The sequence below is a fragment of the Macadamia integrifolia genome, chromosome 12 (genome assembly GCF_013358625.1).
Source record: "Macadamia integrifolia cultivar HAES 741 chromosome 12, SCU_Mint_v3, whole genome shotgun sequence".
NCBI classification, from domain to species: domain Eukaryota; kingdom Viridiplantae; phylum Streptophyta; class Magnoliopsida; order Proteales; family Proteaceae; genus Macadamia; species Macadamia integrifolia.
This window is the reverse complement of record NC_056568.1, coordinates 26,741,646-26,764,058: the sequence shown is the minus strand read 5'-3', so window position 1 is coordinate 26,764,058 and position 22,413 is coordinate 26,741,646. Positions and strand designations below refer to the sequence as shown.

The window sequence follows — 22,413 nt, the reverse complement described above, 5'->3', positions numbered from 1 at the left end:
ATATTTGGTTTGTTCGGGTCCTCGATGTCTTCATATACTGGAGAACTATCTAAAAGATGGAGAGACTCTGCATCATCATTCATCGCATTTACCTCTCCAGTCACTTGAAAGTACCGGTGAAACAAAACGGCGGAGTGTGGGGTGTGGGATCTAGTACAGCCAACAGCTGGCAACTCTCCGGCCTCTCCCTCTGTTTGTTTCACCAGCACTTTTGAGTTTTGTGTGACTGGAGAGGAGCCACACGCAGTCAATCCAGCATAGGTCTAGGCTTAATGCTCTATTGACAAATTTGAAGTACCAATTTTCCATCATAAATTGAAGTTTGAGAGAGAAAAGATTGCATTCTATTAATATGGGACCATCAGGAAGCATCTAACATATATATTAACTTCAAAAAATTATATATGCCGCTCAAATCAGAAGCTTTTCCAGCTCCAAACTCACTGCCTTCACATATTCTGGCTCATTAGTCCCCTCACCAACAACTGGTAACAATCCATTTTGGCCAGCTTCTGGGAGTTTCTTTGCTGGTGGTGGTGCTGCATACACTGGGACAACTGATCTGATTTGAACAGCTGGAGCCATCATATTAGAAGGCATTCCTTCAGTCACCATCCTTCCTGACAAAGGTCTAGGTGCATATGGAGGAGCCGCAGTCCTGATAGCTGCTGGAGCAGGCACCCGAGCATTCAAGGGGCTCACCGAAGGTGCATGCCCAACAGTTTTAATCCTCACAGGAGCTGCAGTTGAAGTTAGTCTAAAACCTGGGGCCATCGCTGGAGAAACTCGGGCGGGATGATGTGGCCTAAGACCAGATTCAGAGAAATCAAGACCTTGCAACTGACGCAACTGGAACTCAGCTTGGCCAGGGTTTGTAGCTCTGAGTCCATATCCAGCATCTGTGGACCCCTGAGAGGTCCATTCAAAATGTCCACTCTGGTGACCTTCCACTTGTACAGTGCGCACGAAGCTGGGATCTAACTCGGCATTCTTTTGTTTATCCACCTCCCATATAGTCTCCTGGAACAATGGTTCTACTCGGCTGTCACCACAAACAGGAGCATTTGGAGCTTCAAATGGAAAACGTCCAGAGGCATTTGAATGTATATTCACCTTCTGGCCATCACTATGAAGCCATTCCTCACCCATTTGTGTTCTCTCTGCCTGAATCTCTTGTACAGTTACTGGGGACCTACTCCCAATAGCAACTGGAGTCGAAGGGTTTGAAAAGAATAAAGACGGACCTGAGGTAGGCATTGTAACTCCTGGAACAGCCTGGATAGGTTCTTGCTCCCTTAGTGGGACATACTGCCTGTGTTCCAGCCGGGGTACAGATCGAATAAATGGAACAGCCCGAGGAGCAGGTGGAGGAACTGGTGCTACTGGAAGAGTCAAAAGGCGGTTCTGCTGCTGGGAAGTCTGTTCTAGTGGCCACATTTGGTACATAGCAAAATCGGGGTTAGAATATTTCCAATTCTGATACTGCGTCGGGTACAATGCCACATTTGTGCTAGCCGGCCTTGTAAGCCTATGAACAGGAGCTGATCTTCGACGCCCACGTTGCCGGTCATTTTGAGTTGATCTGTTTGCCGCTGCTGGACAAAAGCTAGCAAGGGTGCGAGCAACAACAACCTGTTCCAGCTCCTCATTCCCTTCACAGTCCAACCCAGAAGAGGAAGAAGAAGAACCTAGAGGGGACACTGCATGGGAATCAATGAGAAAAGAAAATTAACAACCAAAAAAAAGCCATACATGCCCCAACTGTACTTGCATTTTGCACAACTGGATCTAATGATTTCCCCATACAGGAGAAAGACACACAAGATAAGAGCAAAAGATAAAGAATGACACATACTTTGCCTCAAGGCAGACCAAGCAGCCATAGCAGCATTCTTCTGTGCTTGCTTCTTGGTCTTCGCTGATTCTCCTGTAAAGCTCATTCCTGCAAGCTCAATAGTGCATGAGAATACAGGAACATGACCTGGCCCAGATCGAACAGTTGTATAAACAGGAAGATTTAACCCAGCTCTGTGGGCTGTCTCTTGAAGCAGATTCTTGTAAACTCCAGTTTCATCCTATGCAGTAGAGACATACCAAAGGTAAGAGCATGAATTTTAGTTAACATTCCCCGAGAGGAAAGTTCAAAATTTAAGCTAAGAAATAAACTCATAATATTCATATGTAACAATAATATTTCACAGAGTATTTCTTAGTTTTGAATATTAGTTGAGTCCACTGTTATCAAAGAGAGCCAAGGCAATAATCAATTCTAAAGAATTGTTCAAACTTACAAAGTATTAATTGAAATAAAGACTCAAATTGGCTACAATGTAATACTTTCTCAAGTGGGACTTCATAGGGTGCTTTCAGAGTGCAGTTATGATCTCTTAATAAATTCAGGCATTACAAGTTCACTCTTGTTACGTAAGGATCATTACCTAGATGGAACACAAACCTGACCATGAGCGCATAGCAGCCACACAAAAACAACAGATAAGGACATACAAAAGAATTCACATATACATATTTTTCCCATTTCCACGCAGAATCTTTTAAGTCATCCATGAATGACCAGGTGCACATACTCACAGGAATCCACTAGGTTTTCACTCAAAAAGTGTCTCCATCTGTATTAAATAGAATCCGTGTTACATCTGAGTTGCTAATACCAGAATCATACAAGGCTCCTTCGCTGCTTTGAGAGGCCTAGTATCTAAGTCTTATTGCCCTCTCAAGAGGAGGCGGGAGATCCCTACTTGACCAAATGAAAACAAGTCTATAGCACAGTGAGACAAAACATCTACCAACTCTAGGAGGGTCAGTGAAAAGAGAGATGTCATAAAGTGAAAAAATAAGGCATGCTTAAAAGTTATGGGTCAAGCTTAGTTCACTTCCAAAAGTATGGAAAGGATTTGAAATTCACAACCAGATAGAAAATAAGAGTCAGATGAAATTTGCTTGCAAATGCCTAAAGAACAGCCAGGGTTCTGGAAAAATACAATATCCGATTAAAGTTGCCAAAATCAAGGAAGTTAGATAAGCAAATGCCCCCAAGAACACCAAGCTCAACACAATGTACAAATCCCTCCAGTATTTTAGCAGGCATAGGCTGTTTTTCCGCCTAATTTTTATTCCAAATGGCACAATATAGTTGTTGCAGGCTATCAATGTTAAAACAGTTACTAGCTCAAAGGAGGTCACTGGAAAGTTTCCCTAATATAGAAGGGGGGAAAAGGAACAGGCATAGAAATAGGTGCAAGAGCCTGCATCTCATAGGACCATCTTACTTTCATCAGCTATAAGAAATTCTTTTCCCTGAGAGCTCCATTACTTTCGATGTAAAAAGTCATGTAGAAGGAACATTTGCAGGTAAAACCAATACAAAAGGTTGAAATTTACTTGAAATATTTCATGTTACGTCTATGAGTGAAAGGAAAACACGTACGTGGAATTCGGTCAACTGACAGATGCATTTGGAGAATAAGCATCCCCTAAGTCAAACAAATAACCGAAAAAGTTACCAAAAAATAAATTGGGAACTCATTCAAACTATTCACTGCTGTCACTTATTACTCATAAAAAATTCAATTTTCATTCCACATCGTTCCACCACTATCACAGAAGTAACAATGACCATGGACAATGAAACTGCTAGAGATGAAAGTGTGAAACAATCTAGGACCACAATGGCAAATACCCTATCATGCAGGAAACAGATACTTGGACATGATCAAATAAGGATGGTGAGGGCTAACTTCTCAGTTACGGACCAATTAATCTTTATAAGTCAAATTTTCTTTACCTTCTATATCATTTTGTTATTCTACTATGTGTTACCACCTCTCTATTGCACCAACAGATTGATAATCCACACCCTAAAGTGTGTTCGTACTAGCAGATCTAGAATGTGCAGCAGAACCAAAAGGTCACATATGTTTCCACAATCAGCTAATGCTCAATTACTCAAGGGTACGTAGTACCTACCCTACTTAACGTTGTCAGCACAAGAATTGAATTCTAAATTATTTTTCATCCCTCAGTCTATGTTGGTCTTTGAATAATAGTAAATGCGCGGAAAGCACAATAACAAGGGAAATAAAATATCAGAAGGAAACAGAAAGTTAAGTATAAGCAGTAGAAGATGCAAGCAGAAACAAAACGTCAACAAAATGACAAAAGATGAAAAGAAAGAGCATGAGTCATACACCTACCAACACTCTTGCAGCCAGAAATCTGGAGGGACCCCTCTTTGACAGCGTGCTGAGTGCTACCTCCGCCGCAGAATGCTCTGCTTGTCTCAGGGTGGTGCAGAAGGTTGGACTTTCATAGGTCTCCCCATTAAAGTTAACAGTGGCTTTGAATCGAGGAGCATGATCAGGTCCTTCACGAATACAAGTATAAGCTGGCAGGTTGAAACAGCTTCTTTGAGCTAATTCTTGCAACTGGTTTTTGAACATGCCTGGACGTTATAACAAACATATACAATGAACAAAATATACAACAGAGAAGGGGCTTGAGAGAAAGAGAGAGAGAGAGAGAGGGGGAGGGGGGGGAGGAGAGTATGAGAACCCCACAAAATTAGAATAAACTCATTCCCATCTATGGTTTGCAATTTTAAACTCAGAACTATTTCCAGAACTATTTTCCAGAAAAAGAGACAACACCAATGACTTCAACTAAGCCATTTCCCGAGACAATTTTACTAAACCTCGTTAACTCAAACTATTCTGAAGTTAATCTTATGAAAAACAACGAAGAATTCCTGGCTACAGATAAGATATGATAATTAACAAAATTTTCAAATTCAAAAACCCATTTGCCCTCCTTTTTGGTCGGGTAAACTTAGATGGAACCTGCGACCTCTCTCAATTCTGACAAAAGTTCATCCAAAGGGAAATGAACTTGAAAATCTAACATCTAACCCAACGACCACGTCAAAAACTTCAGTAAAACAATTCAAGGGCAACGGTCAATATTAAGCATTTAGGGCTTAAGAAACTCAGAGCTTCCAAAAATACCCAGCAATGGAAACCAACTAGAAACGCATTCCATAAAGGCAGAAATAAACAAAAAAAATATTGCCATAAATTATCTGATATTCATAATTCACAACTCCCATTGAACTCCACGTTCGCATTAACGAATTCCGCAATGAATTCGAATACAGGGAATCAACTTCCTTGAAAACTAAAACCAAACATTTAAGTCACATAAAATCACCTCGATCAGATCGCCCATTAACCCAAAAACAACCCTAAAACTCAATCAGAGCTTAAACTCATCCGAAACCAATATGGAACAACCAACCTCTGCAAGTAAAACCTCACAGAAACAAATAGAAAACCCAACCCATTTCATTTCATCAATCAAACCCAGTATAAAAGGAGTTAACTTGCTAGATAACTAACCTCAGGTCCTCCAAATGATGAATTGACGACCTGCAAGCCGCTCAAATGATCGTATGCTAGTCGGAGACTCACATGAGATTCGCCGGAGAAAAGTTAAAATGGGATGAAAAGGGATCTCTGATAAATCATAGTTGCTTAGAAGATCCGAACAAGAAACTGAATTTTCACGCTCTTTTATTAGATATCTATGCATCCATCACTGCTTTCTCACTGTCTGAGTCTCTTCTCTCTCTCTAGTCTCTCTCTTACTACTACTCTGACTCCTTCACTACTACGATAAAGAAGCTACTTTTTCTTCGGCCATTAATACGAATTAAGTCTAGACGTTTTGCTAATGTACACCTACCGCGCACTAAATTTCAGTCGAGTTTACCTAAATACCCCTCTCCAAGTTATTAAAGAAACAGGCGACTTTACGGGGACAAGCCGTGTAGCATTTGAGTTTGACCCTTCGATTTAGGTATCGGGTATCGTACCGGTATCAAGGGCAAAATAGCAAAAAGAAAAACTAGTGCTTTTTTATGAAAGATATCGTTCAAACGGATCGGTTGGTGTCAGACGATACCAATAACTAAATCCCTGGTTTGAACAAACCAGGGATTCTCAATGATTCTCAACCATCGCAAATGGCAAAAACATCAATTGCAGTAAGTGCGGTGGTGTGGTGAGCAATGGATGGCCGAGTGGACCTCGGGGCATGTGTTTGAATGCTCTCAGCCATCCGATGTTCACCGCACCGTCGCACTCACTGCAGAGAATAATCACTCTCGCAAATGGGTTTTTTCTAGTTTCTACTATTAAAGAGATGGGTCACAGAACCTGGCCCATCTTGAGTTTCAACTTGAATCGGCCGATCATGATCCCTATCGATCAGAACCGACATATGCAAGAGGGGTTTCTAAGGTTCATGTTGATTCTATTGAATTAAGAACAGCTGAGACTGATCCCATTGTCAAGTCTATTTACTTGAACCTTGGTTCCGGGTCCTCTCGATAGAGCCCATGGACCATAGAGTGATCCTAGGGTTGAAAGGAATTGGGCACGTGCCCCTAGGTCACTCCAGCTCTAAAATCACCCTCTTATCCCTGGGCTTGAGAGGAATCCTATCCTTCAAACCCTAAGTCAATAACTATAAACGTTGAGCATATCAAGTCATTGCTAGGGTTTCAAGAATCGGCTGATCCAACTCTTCCGATCCTTGTACAGAAAAACCCTAGGGCACTACAACACCAATTCCAAACCCAATTCAGATCCAATCCTGATAAGAATCGGTCAGGAGCGATCCCGGATCCCGATTCCGTGTTTTAATCCCTGCTCAGTGCCAACAGATTAGGCATAACCTCACAGACCAATAATGTGCCCATATCAACTCGGCCCATTTGGAGATCACATGTGCAAATGGGCTAAGATGGCAAATCAATACAAAAACCCCATTATGGTTGGGCCTTTCTTGTTTAGGCTGTGATGGCTCATGTCAAACTAAATATATTAAAAAAGAGAAACAATCTTTTGCCCTAAATTCCAAAGGACCATTTATGGGACATAAATATCTTGATAGTGCCAATTGAACTGCCATACTTAAGCACAAACACCAATTGACATATGTACCCCTAGTACATAAGAAAAAGGGAAAAATGAAGTAACAAACACACAGACAAAAAATGATTTGCAGTACTAGTACATGAATACATTATTATTTAAAATATATTATTGGAGAAAGATCGCTACGATGCCATAGTGCAGTTTCCCACCAATGGAAGATGAATGATCAAGTCATCGAATAAGAAGCATTTAGTTAGAATAAGCGTATAGGATCCACCAGTGGATATTAGAGAATGTGCACATAAATACAGTGGCATCATAATCTTCTTTTTCCCATATTTTACATGCACTTTGTTTTGTATACAAATATTATATACAATAATACATTCAGGGACTCCAAAGGGGGAGAGCATCCCGTCCCCACCCTTACCCATCAGCTATCCGTTAAGGCTGTCCCAACCATTAAAGGTTTGGTTGCACAATGTCATACCATTATCTTAGAGTTGTTTACAAACAAATATTAGAAGTGTCTATTTGTGTATATGTATTGGCGTTTGAAAATTTACGAGCCATATGGAATCATCTACATCATAACTTATTGAGTACCTGCCTAATCTACGTGGTGGCCTATCAAAAACTATCAATTAGTTTGTTATAGGGTGAGTGTTTCCCACGCGCTAATGCGGAAATGAATCTATATGCCACACTAATTATAGCACAGATAATAAAATCATCCACATAGGGTTTACATGATCAGAATACAAGATAAATATATATATATATATATATATATATTTGAGAATAAAATAATAATCTAGCATCATGGGAAATTTTCTTTCTTTTCTATATGTTTTTTTAACAAAATTAAGCATTTCTTGCAACCGCGTAGACAAAATTGATACACAAAAAACTTTAACATGATGGATTCAATGATTCTATAACTGTCATAAACAACATTCAAGATATTTAAATCAATTTAACACAAACAAAACAAGCTAATGAAAATATTATAAAATAAAATGTACCCCTTGTGTCTTGATCTCTACTCCCATTTACTTGTTCCACATAAAATTCCTTCATTTATCGAATAAAATATGGTATTTACAATGGATCAAGAATACTGTATAGCTAAAATTCCTTATCATCCGAACATGGTATGTACAATGCATCAAGAATACTGTATAGCTAAATTCAAAGAATCGCCATTGATTGATTTTATTTTTTATTTTTTATTTTTTTTACATGGAAGAAGTGATAACCTGGTTTCTAAAGTCCTAAGTTATTTATTTTTTCTCTTAAAATATGGAAGTTGAAAATGCACTAGTATGGAAAAGGGTTTGATTAACAAATGAAAGAATTACGCTTACCATCCCCTGTATTACGACCTAATTATATCTAGATCTAAATGGTTTCAGAAATTATGCCCACTCTCCTGTATTTTGAAGATTCTCAAAAATAGGCCCAATTTGCCAGAGCCAGTTAGGGGTGTCAATCGGTCGGTCCGGATCGGTTTCGATTCAGGTTGAGTCGGTTTTGGTGTGGGAAAGCTGAAACCGAAACCGAACCAATAAGGAAATTCTGGTTTCGGTTTGGTTTCGGTTTCGGTTTGTCTTCGGTTTCTTAAATCGATTTGTAACCGGGTTGGTTTTGGTTTTTGGTCCAGTTTGGATTCGATTTTCCATACAAATGTATACAAAACTATGCAAATTTTGTTTTTTTTTAATGAATTTTGGAGTGTTTCGGTTTCTTACCGGTTTGGTTTCAGTTTTGGTCAGCGTTTTGAGCCAATTTCGGTTTGGTTTTGGGTTCATCCGGTTTCCGGTGTGGTTGGGTTTGGTTTTGGGGTTGCAATACTCCAAACCGAACCGAACCAATAAGGCTTTGGTTCGGTTCGATCCGCGTTGTTATCGGTTTGGTCCAGCCGGTTTTACCGGTTCGGTTTAGGAATTGACACCCCTAGTGCCAGTTAAATTGGAGTTATTAAGTTATAGGCGAACTTACATAATGACCTTCTATTAAAACTAAAGAGGGAAGGCAGCCTGATCGTCTTCAACCTATGGTCTTCGATCGTCTTCAGCTTTTTTAGGGTTTCAATGGTTATAAATTGGGAACTGAACAGCATAAAGTGAATTGTTGCTTTCATGTTTGCAGTGGTAAACCTATCTCTTGTGAGATAAGAACAAACAATGTCTTAAAGTATCCTAAGTTCCTGATCCATGTAATTCCATCTGCATATTATCATTTTATAAGCTTGAAAAGCTGCACTGCTCTTAAAGTTATAATAGACGAGGCAGAGATGGCATGAAATCATAAATAGATGAGGAGCACGGGGTACAAACATTCATGGGAGGGAACACAACATCTTCACCAGAGATGTTAGGCTATGTTTTTTCTGCATGAGATTGCTGAGATTTGCATGAGGAGGATGAGGAATAGATGTTTCCCAGCTCCCTCAATCACCAAACGCAACATTTATGTTTAGGGTTTTAGGTGTTTTGGGGTAAGAGGAACAAAAGGGTATAATGGTCCTTCAAGATTATATTGTTTTTCCATTAAAGGATAATATAGTCATTTGAGATTTAAAATTAACAGCATACTAATACCGTTAGATCTAGTGGAACTAGGCATAATTTTTTCTAAAGAAATATGTTTATTGGCTTTCCTGACCCATCTACGATGCCAAATATGTTGCGAAGCTTAATATGCACGTAATAAAGAATTTGATGCTATTGCAGTATGGAACTATGAATCAACTGGTCTTAAAGTAGCACCAATTCGTATGATAACATTTTTTTGGTAAAATTCTTACAATAACCAAGCAAATAATTTGTGCAGTGACATTCTAAATATAAGAGCATTATGATACATCAACATAAGACAATTCAGCATTAAATTGTTGTTTTTAAAGAATATCTAATAGAATCAGGACTAAAACTTACCATGTGGTGCAAAATATATATATATATATATATATATTTTTTTTTTGGAAAATGACAGGCATGCTAGCAGGATACCCAGGTATCAGGTATGCTGGCATGTCTGGACTGTTAGATTAGAGGTGCAAAATCTACACTGTTGGCTACCTAACCTACCCAGCCCCGGCGTTGCAACTGATCTATTGCAGAAAAAAAAAAAGTTTGGAAAATGGTCGCCATCTCCGTCGCCGTCATCGGTGTTTCCTTCAGCTGCAATTGTTGCTGCTCCCATTGCACTACAACTGCAATTGCCAACGAGACTAGTTCTCCACTAAAATCGAGGGTGTGCCTTCAGAAATCCTGGATCCGATAAACACTGTAAGTTAGCTCTATTTGTAGCTTTTACCTTGCATTTGGAAATGTCTAAGATTTAGTTTCACCGAGAAATGTGTATTGGAGTGCAGTGGTCAAACAGTAAGGCATTCTATTGAAGGTTGCAGGTATGCTCAAGAAAAACTTGGAGGGATTTGTGAATTACAAGATTCGCAGGGACAACTCGTTGACGGAGCAGATCCTTGCGGTTGGTCCCATCTTTTGATCTGAGTGAATGGAAGAAAGATGAAGTTGAAATGGGTTTGATGGAGTGGAAAAAAAAAAAAGTTATGTAATATAAGTTTGTGATCCATAGCAGTAAACCCGCGAGGGCAGAGAAATGGTTGGCCAGCCATGGCAATCAGCCCCACTTCAAATTGATGTAATTGAATTATGGAGACGATCAGTATACAATAATGTCGTAGTATTAGGTGAATAGGAAGGCTTTTCGCGGATCTTCCACCCTTGTCCATGGGATTCCGGTTAAGTTTCTCCCAATATCCTAATTTGAGAGGTCACAGGATTCCTAACCTTAACATCCTCAAGTTTTTTTCTCCATCTCTCTCTCAAACTGTTCTGGTAAACTTTTTTTTTCTTTCTTTGCACAAATCAGTTGCAGCGCGGTGCGGGAAGAGGGGAGAGAAGGAGGGGAAGAAGATGAACGCCTCGACCATGAGGCCGTCAATCTCGCCGATGACAGCGACGGAGATGGAGATTAGCTTTCTTTTTTTTTTTTTTTTTCTGCAATAGATCAGTTGTAGCGCCATGCGGGAAGAGGGGTAGAAGAGTGAACGCCTCGACCATGAGGCTGTCGATCTCGCTGTTGACGGTGACGGAGATAGTGATGGAAAAGAAGAGTGAAGGTAGAGTGTTAGGGCTGGGTAGGTTAGGTAAGACAACAAGTACTCAACGATGTAGATTTGACTCTTTTAATCCAACGGTCAAGGCTTGCTGGCATACCTGATACCTGGGTATCCTGCTAGCATGCCTATCCCTCTCCTATTTTTTTTTTTTTTAAATGGTGCAAAATATATTTGAGTTAGATGATGCACTTTGTCTATTTTCCCTATCTCTTTTCAATTAAAAAAAAAAATCATACAATCAAGGTAAATAGTCCTAATGACAATTGACTAGCGCAATTGTTGAAGTTGCAGTGCACTAAGCCCATCCCCACCAGGAGGTCTTGTATTCGAGCCTCCTGGATGTTACCTCCCACCTTCAATAGAGTAGGTACCTATAAAAAATGATAAATAATCCTAACAATACATGGAAGGAGAAATAAAAATAAAATTCTAAATACATCAACGAAAAACTATCCGCAGATATCAATAATGGAAATGTGACATACATATGATGATTCATGCATAAGACAATAAGAAACTATAGTACCCAAAAAAAAAAAAAAAAAAAAAGAAGAAAGAAAGATACAAGCTGAAGTACATACATCATCAACAAATTAGCAAAAAAATAATTAAAAAAAGAAAAAGAAAAAAGGGGAAACCATTACAAGCCCTAGCATAGGATTTACACATCATGATAAGAGGGAAATAAGGTGGTGTTTAGTGTTGCAGCGATAAACCTTTGGTATAGTAGGCCATCTTTTTATCTTCACCTCCTCTTCTCCCTATCATGTTCTCTAAACTAAACTCGATTGAACCAAAAATTGAATGTTGCAGGCTTTCCAATGGAGTTCATGGGTATATATCTATATATATATATATATATATATATAAAAGGAGTGGCTCTTGAATGGATAAGCAAGCAAGGAAATGATTCTAAACACACTATTTTACATGCAATATATATCTACAAACTATAAATAGGAATCATAGGGTCATTTATGTAAATAAACATGAACACACAATGTTAGTTGGATCCCAATCGAATGGAAGACAGCTCAATAGTAATTCAAACATGTTCTATGATATCATTTCAATAAAAAAAAGTAACGGTTAGTGTGAGTAATGAAACCAGTTAATAAGATGGTCAGAAAATCCAAAATTGAAGAATAAGGAGGATACTAAAAAAAAAAAAAAAAAAAAAAAAAAAAAAAAAAACTGTTGTTGACATGTGTAAGACACCCTTAAGTAAAGGGAGGACCCGTGCATGTGTCTCGAGGTCATCTTAGTGGTGGGATCACTCTCTAATCTCTAGGCTCTATGGAGAAGAATCACCTTTCTTTGTCAGCAATGGAGCGCATTGCTTATGAAAATCTTATCCATTATGGGTGCTTCTTAGCTGTCTGTGAGCAATTGTGTACAAGCCTTCGGATCCACCATTAAATTTGAATTATTATAAGTAGGCATGAGAAGTAGATTACAGCCTGGTGAGCATTGGCTTTGTGTGCATCACAGTTCACCAATTGCGCTGACATGTATCCATCCATATACTGTACATCGTTACTTGAAGCATAAAAGTTTTGTACATTTTGATCATTTCACTATCATGCTATAAGTGATACTTTGGTCCATCAACAATGGATGACAACTCACGATGCTTATAAAGATTTGATATGATACAGTTGCTTCTTAGTTCTATCTACTTGCAATTGTGTGAAACTCTCGAGATCCATCACAAATGTTGTTGCAATCATCATTTGATCTTGAGGAGGCAAAGTGCATGCTAGGGGTGTCAATTAGTTCGTTCAGTCTGATTTTATGAGTCAATTTCAAATTCGTAAATGATCAAATCGAAACTAAACCATTTTCATATATCGATTTCAGTCCGATATGGTCGGGTCTTTTACTTGGTTGGCTTGATAGGCTGTTATTGGGTGGCTGTACACACAAGATGAATAATTGGTTCGCTTTTGATTTTGAAGTTAAAATAGTCAATTCAAATCCGACCATGCCGAATTGAATAAACAACAAATTTAAATCGAACTTGAACCAAATATAGTAGTTTTGATTTGTACATATGAATCTCGAATCAGACCCAGAAAACAAAAATCGAACCAATTTGACACACTTATGGTGAAGTGTTTGGGGTTATTCCCTTTTTCTATCATGTGTTTTGATTGAGTGAAGCTAGATAATGGGATTCAAATCATCTGCGATTGATAGTGAGTGACAATGAGGATCCAATGGCTGGGAGGACCCTAACATACATCTTAGTCATCGGATGCTCACTGCACTCACTGCCTCCGTACAAAGGATTTTTGTGCCTTGCAGGTGATGCAATCTATAAAACAATAATTAAAAAAAAAAAAAAGATAAAGGATTCCCTACAGGGCAATGTGGTCCCATGCATTGGGAATTAATACGAAAGCATCAACTCGTATGAGATTTCTACCTTACATGGTTAGGGGGTGGTCATTTTGCCCCTTTTGTGTCTGGGTGTAGGGCCACACTGCTTTGATCTTTTTTCCTTTAAAATTTATAAAATACAGGAAAAAAACTGCCTAATTGTGGCCCATGTGCCAAACAAAGAGACACATGAAATTATCGTATCAACCCCTATACAAAATTATCATTCATGTTGATGCCATTGTGCACTCTCATAAGCCCGATGCCAACCATCTCTTGCCTTATAAAAAAGAAAAAAGAAAAAAAGGAGGAGATGATGTTGTCTAAGCCCACACGGTCATAACAAGAAGAAAAAAAAAAAAAAAAAAAATCCCATGTATGAGGGAAATATAATTCCCCTAAAATATTGTCGTTCACGGTACACCGTTAAATGGTTTATGATTTGCTGTAAATTATAAATGAGGAAAGTTCCCATCGATACTCCACTTCAGTTCCCGGTCCCCCCCGCCCGGTCTCTCTCTATCAATAAATATGCGTAGTCTCTAGTAGTCGTTTCTCTGGAGAATCAATCGAAGTGAACGAGGGTGCATCTTCCGGCATAGATCTAGGGCTTCTTTGCTCCGCAGGTAAAATTCTGCATTTTCAGAAGCTTGTCCGGTCTTTGCTTCTCTGATTTCAAGCTATCGACAAGTGAATAAGTGTTGTTGGTTTCTTTAGGGTTTTAATGCATCGAAGAAGACTATGAAGTTCATACTCGTTACTTGAATCTGAAGTGATTATCTTTTTCGAGTTTCATTCGTGAATAAAATTGCAATGCTTCAGCACTAACTTTATAACCTATTTATTTTACTTGTTCGTTTGTATTTTTTCTTTAACTTGTAAATATATTTATCTTCTTATTCTTATCATTCGATGATTTATTCGTCAGATGGTTTTGCTTAATATGTTGCCTGTAATGGTACGTTTTGGTTAATATGGATATGGTTTAATAAGTTACTGGCCATTCTTCTTGCTTTTAGGCTCATAATTCTTGTTCCTAACTTCACCTTAAAACCCTCTCTGTGCTGCATAAGTGTTTGTTCTGGTTGAGCAGTTGTTCTCACCTGTGAGTTTAATAAGACAACCTGCAATTATAAGCTTGATGAATGACTTTAACTTAACCAATACACTATTGGGAATATTGCTGGATTTACCACCATGCTTATGTTTGGGGTACAATGTCTTGTATTCCATATATGGATTTGTGGGTTGATCCCAAAGGGCCATTAAGAGGCTTGGAGGGATCGACCCACCTTGCGTGTTATCTTCATTATTGGGGCCTTGACGGACTTTTGTTGTCGTGGGGGGGGGGGGGGGGTTTGGTGCGGCATCCCACTAGGATTTTTTTCTAGATTTATATGGTTATTTTGGTAAACTGCATCTGTATAATTTTGCAATGAATTAGAGTGAGTTCATTCTCTGTAATTTGAGAGGCGTGAGTATGAGCAGTTCATCTCACTGTGGACGTAGGCAATCTTGTTGAACCACGCAAATCCTTTGCATTGTGTGATAGTTTGTTTGCGTTTTCCATTATTTTCTAAATGATTTAGGTTTTAATTTCTACACCTTATACCCAAGGAAATTCTGGACACATCATTTGTGGGTTGCAGAGTTTTCCATTGAAAGAGTTGGTCAGTCATTTCCGGAAGATGTTTTTGAAACCCCATATTTTGTGTGTGTCCTGTACCTTTACCTGTATAAGGGATAAGCACCAAGAGTAAGAGATTCCCTAAGCAAGTGGGACTGTTTTTTCAGATGGTTTGTTGTCTGCTTTTATATTTTTGTCTGTCACTTCCAGAAATACCCTAAAAATAGTGAGTTTTCAGGACCCAATTGACAATTTGACTAAGACATTTTCTGAGTGCTGACTGACTGCCTGACGTTTCTAATATGATTCTCAAGGAAAATAAAATCGATTATAAATTGGAAGTGCTTCACATATTCAAATGAAAATGGTGATGTTGGCTATTGGTCCTCACATTATTTTCATCATGCTGTAGTTAATATTACTTTGTCTGAAATTTCAAAGATATGGTTATCATATTTCTGAACCTCTAATGCTCATGCAGGTGGGTAAATGGAGACGACTGCACCAGAGAATTCACAGCCTTCATTTTCTTCTAATGCCCCGGATCCCCACTCGGAAGATCCTGATCAAAATCTCTTAAATCATGGGTATGTGCTATTAACTATTTGGTGTTCATTTTGTTTTTTGTATTGTGTAATGCTATAATGGAATTTTGAATGCATTTTATCATGTATAGCCTTGTAAATAACAAAAACAACAACACAACTTAGCCTTATCCCAACTAAATGGGGTCGGCTACATGGATCCATGAGTATATATATATATATATAAATGCGGGTTCTATACAGGTTATCTTTTATTCCTTTGCATCCCTTTCTCTCATTGGTCTTTCCATTGAAAGGGCTTTCTCTTCTAGCATGATTATGTTGGAAATTACCTGTGCATAAATCCGATGGAAATCTTTGTATTAGTGTTGTTAATTTGATAACGAAATTGAGAAAATGGTGATGACTGAGGATGAAGATGGAACTGATCAACTTATGTCTCCTCTCACCGATCTGTCTTGCTATCAAGGCTATACATTTTGATTTTGAGAAGACAAATTTTATAGGTGCCTTTTTGGGATGCACATGATTACTGGTGACTTGCTTTTTCAAATACTTGAGTGAATCTAAGAGGAATATGACAAATACTTGTGGACTTTAAGCTGTTAGTTTACTCGAGTGAATCTAAGAGATCATTCCTGAAAGTATATTCATGTTTTAATTTTGAGCCATGGTTGTTGCCATATAACTCTCTGCCATCTTTCCTTACATTCATTCTTCTTATAAAACAATTTTACTAGAAAAAAAAGAGATGGACAAACTATCTAAGAACGACACAATGCACAAAGCTAACCATGGCTAATACATCGCAATCATAAATGTAGAAGTATCAAAGTAGAATTTGATCGGTCATCATTGGAAATTTGTGAATGATAGATGGGTTTCACACTTTCACATGCGAGATACATTTTTCCTTGTAATTAACTGGAAGACATACTTTCAAGGCATGTAAATACCAATCAGTGTGGCTTCTCAGATATTTTATCCCAAAGAGGTAGAACCCCCTAAAAATAACTGGTTGCTTTCCCCAAAAATTGAATTAAGGGAAAACAATCAAACGTTATCCTTAAAAAAAGGGGGTTGAAAAAATTATGTTGAAATTCACAACCTTGAAATCATGGATCACTTTTTCAGCCATAAGCAACCTGCTCACCCCATTTCAGATATAGTTTTAGCCCTATTGATGCAGTTGCACTTACATGACTGGACCGGCTTGACCCAATTTGGGGACCCCGACCGACAATTCCAGGTCCAAACCTGGCTTTTGGTCCACTAGGGATACTTAGGGGTTTATTCAAATTTTAGGGCTACTTTTGTAATTTTATTTTATTATTATTTAATCATGTTTATAGCTATTGTATGAGTATGGAGTCAAGTTCAAATTCTATATGCCGATTATGATTAGGAATCATTCTCGAGTCTATACATGTACATGCAAGTAATTCATCGATTTGAGTTGAATGAATCGATAAAAATATTTTGTTTGAGTTCCTTAGGATGTGTTTGGTTACATAAATCCCTGGAGATATGTATCGGTGATGCAGTACCAACAAGGGTTTATACAAGGAGAACCAAGACCAAGGTCGACCTAAGTGGCTGACTTGGTCAACCCAGATCTGGTCCAAGTCAGCCCACGATTTGGGCTGCTGATGGGGTTACTAATTAGTTATTTAGTTTCTATTTTGAAGTCCTAAAATAGTTTTTAATTTCAAATCATTGTTAGTTTCTAATTTCTGTCAAGACTAGTTTCTATTTTTATTAGATTCCAATTTCCAGTTTCTAGTAACTTCTTGTAATCAGTTTTTAGTAACTCTGAGTTACTATTATTTGTAAACCCTCCCCATCATTATAAATAAAGAAGAGGGCTCTTTTATGAGCCACGATTTTTGATTATTAAGAAAACAACTCTCTTATTGTTGCCGCTGGGCATCCATGGCTATTTCCTTGTGTTAGATCGAGGAAGGACTTGGTGTGCGATCCAAGTGACTCCTTGCGGCGTGAAGTCCAGGAGGTTTGCTTCTAGTGATTATTCTCTTTAAGTTCTTTGTTTATTCTCGAGGTTTATCAAGGCTACAAATCAGGTATGTGATTTCTGAACTTGCCCAGAAAATTCTACAAGAACAGAGCATCCACCCCCATTGGAATATCCAGGTCTGATTCTCAGATTGGCTCAGTTTTTTGGTCAATTGTTCCTTAATATCCAAGCATGGTTCGATCCAATTTTGGGCTGATTCTGTCCACTCAATCTTGAGTTATCAGAAATCACCAATTCCTTGTCTTTTAGTGACCTGCTGTGTCCTAACTTGAGGTCGATTACTGTGATTGATTTTATGTTGCTTCCTTAAGATGGTGGGTCATTATTGTTGTTGATTTGAACCTCTAAAGACCTCTGGAGTTTTCTGGTTGTGTTTATTTAGTCTACGGCTGCCCTGTCCTAATCTATATTGGTAATTTGAAATTTGTCAACAGCTGAAATTGCTACTGTTCTGTTATGGTTGTGGACTGTTGATACCATAGTTTGGTTGTTGATTAGTCCTTTTGTTTGGTGCTGATATCTGGTCATAGAGCCCCAAATTCTGGTTTGACAAATCTGATTGTTAAGGACTGTTGACTAGTTACTATTGGACTGTTATTGCTGCTCACTGTTGGGTGATTATCGGTTGTTCTCTGCTTTATAATTTCCTGCAGTCTTGGGTCTGGTTTGGTTGTCAAATCCATCCCTACATTAATTGGTTTTGGCAATGAGTCCATACAGAGTGTTTCTGTGGATTCCTTTTTTTTTCTAAAAATTGTTCGGAAAACTGTTTGTTTACCGATAAATCCGTTATATAAATCTAACTGAAAACTGTTTGTTTACCCTAAATCTGTGAGTTGGATTCTGTAGAATCAGTCTTAGCAACTGTTCGGTTACCTTGAAGAAGAAAAAGATTCAGCTTATAGGAGAATAGGACGCAACACCATGAAACAACAACAAAAAGTATTTTCTGAGCATCATAACCAAAAAATTCTGTATCATAATAAATCAGTAGCAAGTTGAGTCAATTGTTCATGTTTATATGCAGATACTTCATCAATGCTGCGGTAATCTCATCCACCAGATATTACTGAATAACTAAGCCATATTAAGATACTGAACTTATCAAAAGCTTCTTCTCCTTTCATTTTCTTCTAATCTCATTGTTGGTGGGATTCTCCACATCCCATTGTAATTAGGCTTCTAATAAGTGAATTCAGTAACTTGAGAATGCCTAATTGAGGCCCCATGTCATCACACAAAGCAGTTCAAGAGTTAATCACCAATTTAATCAAATAAAAGGTGTTCTTTACATAAATCGTGATAAAAAAGAGATGAGAAGACAACAGAACCAATTCACATCATCCTCGATTTTTAAACTCTCCTTAACGTACACATAATTATGGCAAACGGAGTTGTTCAGTTAAGTGATCATTGGCGGGACTCCACATATGACAAACTGCTAACCCTAGAAAACTCAAGTTCCAAATTGTCTAAGCTTTTGAGTTGTTCTCCATAATTGTACCATTCAACATCACAGTTTTTAGAAAACAAATTGCAGAAACATTATTTAATCGACTAAAACGGGAAAAAAAAAGGAAAAAAAAAGAAACCGACAATCTTTTCCAAACATTTAAAAGCAAAAATGAAATCACAGAAGAGAAGAAATGAAATATGGTTCTGAAGACAATTGCAGAAGCATTTTCGTAGATCTAGGGTTTTGCCCTAAATATCTTTCAAACCTTTCAATCTTCAAAGGAATAGCAACGATCTCCAAAGAACAGGTTATAAATAAGCTTGCAGAAAAATTGCCATGGTAGAGCCGAGAGCATCGATGGTGGTCTGCAAGTTCGATGAGAGAAAGAGGATATTGGGATCCCGATGATGTGATTCGTATGAATCACCACTTAACCAGCACTATATATATGAGGGTTGGAATCATGCGTGTCAGAAGTGAGTTTTGCCATTTACCTCAACTCTCAGATGAAGCACATTTACTTTTACAAGGTGTTTTAGATGGATTATATATTCCCAAGTAGAACCAACTGAAAATACAACCAAACAAATTAAAAAATAGAGAATCGCGTTTCACTTGAAACACTCTTCAGAGATTTATGTAACCAAACACATCCTTGTGCTGTGTTCAGGCTGTTGGGAGATTGTAAACTGCCCAAATGCTCCAATTGGGTTTTGGTGAGATCAACCATGGACACCTAGGTGTTGGTCTAATAACTGGACACAACGGTGATGATTTGGAAGATGGTCATGATGATCTTTGGGAATGCTGACATATTTGCTAAGTGTGAAAAGGATCACATATTCCCAAGAAGCTCATGATGAATTTTTACATTGAAGAAGCAAACATCAAGCCTGTGCTTAACCTAACATATCAAGCAAGAATACATTGAAGGGCAAGTGAGAAGCTAGCAATCACACCTTGAAAAGCTTCACCAAGCCACTGTTATTCAAGATGGATGCCAATGACTTGGAAGACATCAAAGGATTTAAGTGATTTAAGGCCAAGCCTCAAAAGTTTATAGGATTAAGTTCTGTATTTGTATATCTCAATTTAATCCTATGTAACAACTCCAACAGCCTAGATGCTTTTCATAATGAGTACATTAGGTCACCCAAAAAGAATAGGTAGTCAACCAATCTCTTGGATATATACAACAACAGCAACAACAACCTTATCCCAACTTAATGGGGTTGGTTACATGGAGATTCCAAGTAAGGACGAGAGCAAGGGCCATGCAAAAAGATCATAGTTGTGACGACATGGCGATCAAAGACGGTGGAGGGGTGGCTAATCGATTTGGTGATGAATCGCCTATTATGGCATTGCCATGGCGATCAAATCGCCCATATGCTATTTTTTTATTTTCCCTATTTTCTGAAGTTATTTAGTATGCCAAGCCTACAATATATACCCTATAATATATAAAATCAACATTAGCATCATCAAATCAAAAATCAACATTGCGATATGAAGACAAATCAGCATGAATTATTGACTTATACAGTTATACATCAATTCATAAAAAATCTGCATGTACATCAAGTCATAAAGAATCAACTTATTGGCATGATTTAATGTGTGACCGACTCCTTGAAAAGGATAGGGACCTGCAACATTTTATTATAAGAATCAATCAGGAAAGCAAACCTAGTTGGTAGATTATTATGGCTCTAAATATAAATGAGAAGAAATGAAATTATCCTAAGTTCATATGAGGAAAATTTTTCTGGATAACAGCATTTGACTACTGGTGGCTTTACCAAATTTAGGCCTCATATATGCAGCTTCTGTTAATGGACAAGTGCATTTTTTATCAGCAGAAGCGCAGTTCAGTGGATATATTTAATCTAGTAACGATTTGAGATCAGGTTCCTTCAAATCCGAAAGAAAAAGATTTTTTTTTTTTTTTGGCTATTAACCATTATTGATTATTGAAGACTTGCAGTTGGAGTCTTGCAGAGCTGAATAAGAAGAAGAAGAAGCAGACTATAGATGATGATGATGATGATGATGAAGAAGAAGAAGAACTGAAGAGTGAAGACGAAGAGGAAGAATAGTCGGAAAAAAAAGAGAAGTGACGAGTTAAGCCAAAGAGGAAGAATAGTCGGCAAAAAGAAAAAAAAAAACACAAGGTTAAGGATGAAGGAGGAGAACTGAAGATGAAGAGGAAGCAAAAGTCGGCTAAAAAAAAAAAAGTGGATTATGGAGGAAGAAGAAGAAGAACTGAAGAAGATGAGTAGAGCCGTAGAGACTTACTTGACCTGTTGGAAAATGAGGTTGCCACGACTTGTGATTTGTCGGAGCCAGATGAATACTCGTTGGAGAGTATCAAGAGTTATCAGAGCCGGCAACGAAGAATAGTTTCACTTTTACTGTTGAGGGCTCGAGGGTTTCACACTTCACAGTCGAGAGTTGAGGACTCGAAAGGCTGAGGGAGGAGGATTTTAGACAAATTTGTCTTTTGGGCTTTTATACTTGTTCACATGTAGTGGCGTGATGGAAGCATAATACACCTGCCAATAAGTTGCCAATAACAATCTAAAAAAAAGAATCGAGGTTAATAACTAAAAACAAAAGGTGCCAAGGTACAAGAAACAACCGCTATGTATTCTAATTGTGTATGGCATCCATGGCACTGACTTTGCGATGCCAATCTTGATATGGTGCACACTAATCGTGACTCAAGCAAATTGGCCCACCGATATGTTGTTATTTTTCCGTTGGGACGCCAAGTCGGCTCCTAGGCGACGATATGACAACTGTGAAAAAGATTGACGGGTTATGGCCAATTATAATAAATGATGGCTGTCAATCTGTTGCACCACTACAAATCAGCTACAAACTTATAATGACAGACTATAATAAGGTACCAACTGTCTACTTGATGTGCCATATAGATCGGTCAAGCTAAAACATCCTATATGCATTATGTCCACCACCAAGACAATCCATCACCCAACCTACTTTTATGAAAGGAGGAATGAGGAAACGAATTCTTGACACAATTAATTGACTTAACTGAGAGGGAGGTCACATATCAATCATCACTTCATACAATCATACCACACACTTGTGGCATAATCCATTTCCCTCAGCCTGCATGTCTCCTACTTCCACTCTCTGAGCCATGAATGCTCAAGCTAATCACCACCTGCAATAGATACATCCCCTAATTCATAACTCACTCAATACCCAATTTCCCTCCTCCTCCCCCACAACCCCCCCC

At 38.3% G+C, this 22,413-nt stretch overlaps 2 protein-coding genes across 2 annotated transcripts in view; one reads left to right on the top strand and one right to left on the bottom strand.

The window, feature by feature from the left end:
• Positions 1–321: 321 nt before the first annotated feature.
• On the bottom strand, positions 322–5,707 carry LOC122058482 (double-stranded RNA-binding protein 2-like). Its single transcript, XM_042621182.1, has 4 exons — positions 5,409–5,707; positions 4,212–4,459; positions 1,856–2,075; positions 322–1,700 (listed from the first exon to the last, which is right to left on the bottom strand). Exons 2-4 carry the CDS (start codon positions 4,455–4,457, stop codon positions 412–414), a joined length of 1,755 nt encoding a protein of 584 aa, XP_042477116.1. The 5' UTR covers positions 4,458–4,459; positions 5,409–5,707; the 3' UTR covers positions 322–411.
• Positions 5,708–13,949: 8,242 nt separating this feature from the next.
• The window catches only part of LOC122057020 (serine/threonine-protein phosphatase 4 regulatory subunit 2), a 14,554-nt gene continuing 6,090 nt past the window's right edge, over positions 13,950–22,413 (top strand). The window contains exons 1-2 of the mRNA XM_042619004.1: positions 13,950–14,108; positions 15,591–15,696. Coding sequence (XP_042474938.1) covers positions 15,599–15,696 — 98 coding nt within the window. The 5' untranslated portion in view covers positions 13,950–14,108; positions 15,591–15,598. The remainder of the gene's footprint in view (positions 14,109–15,590; positions 15,697–22,413) is intronic.

Bases quoted from the DNA above. Each gene is read 5' to 3' on its own strand.
- LOC122058482 (XM_042621182.1), bottom strand. From the start codon at position 4,457: ATGTTCAAAAACCAGTTGCAAGAATTAGCTCAAAGAAGCTGTTTCAAC. The intron at 2,076-4,211 runs GTAGGTGTATGA...TCTACTGCATAG, and splicing joins TTCTGGCTGCAAGAGTGTTG to GATGAAACTGGAGTTTACAA. The intron at 1,701-1,855 runs GTATGTGTCATT...ATTCCCATGCAG, and splicing joins TTGGTCTGCCTTGAGGCAAA to TGTCCCCTCTAGGTTCTTCT.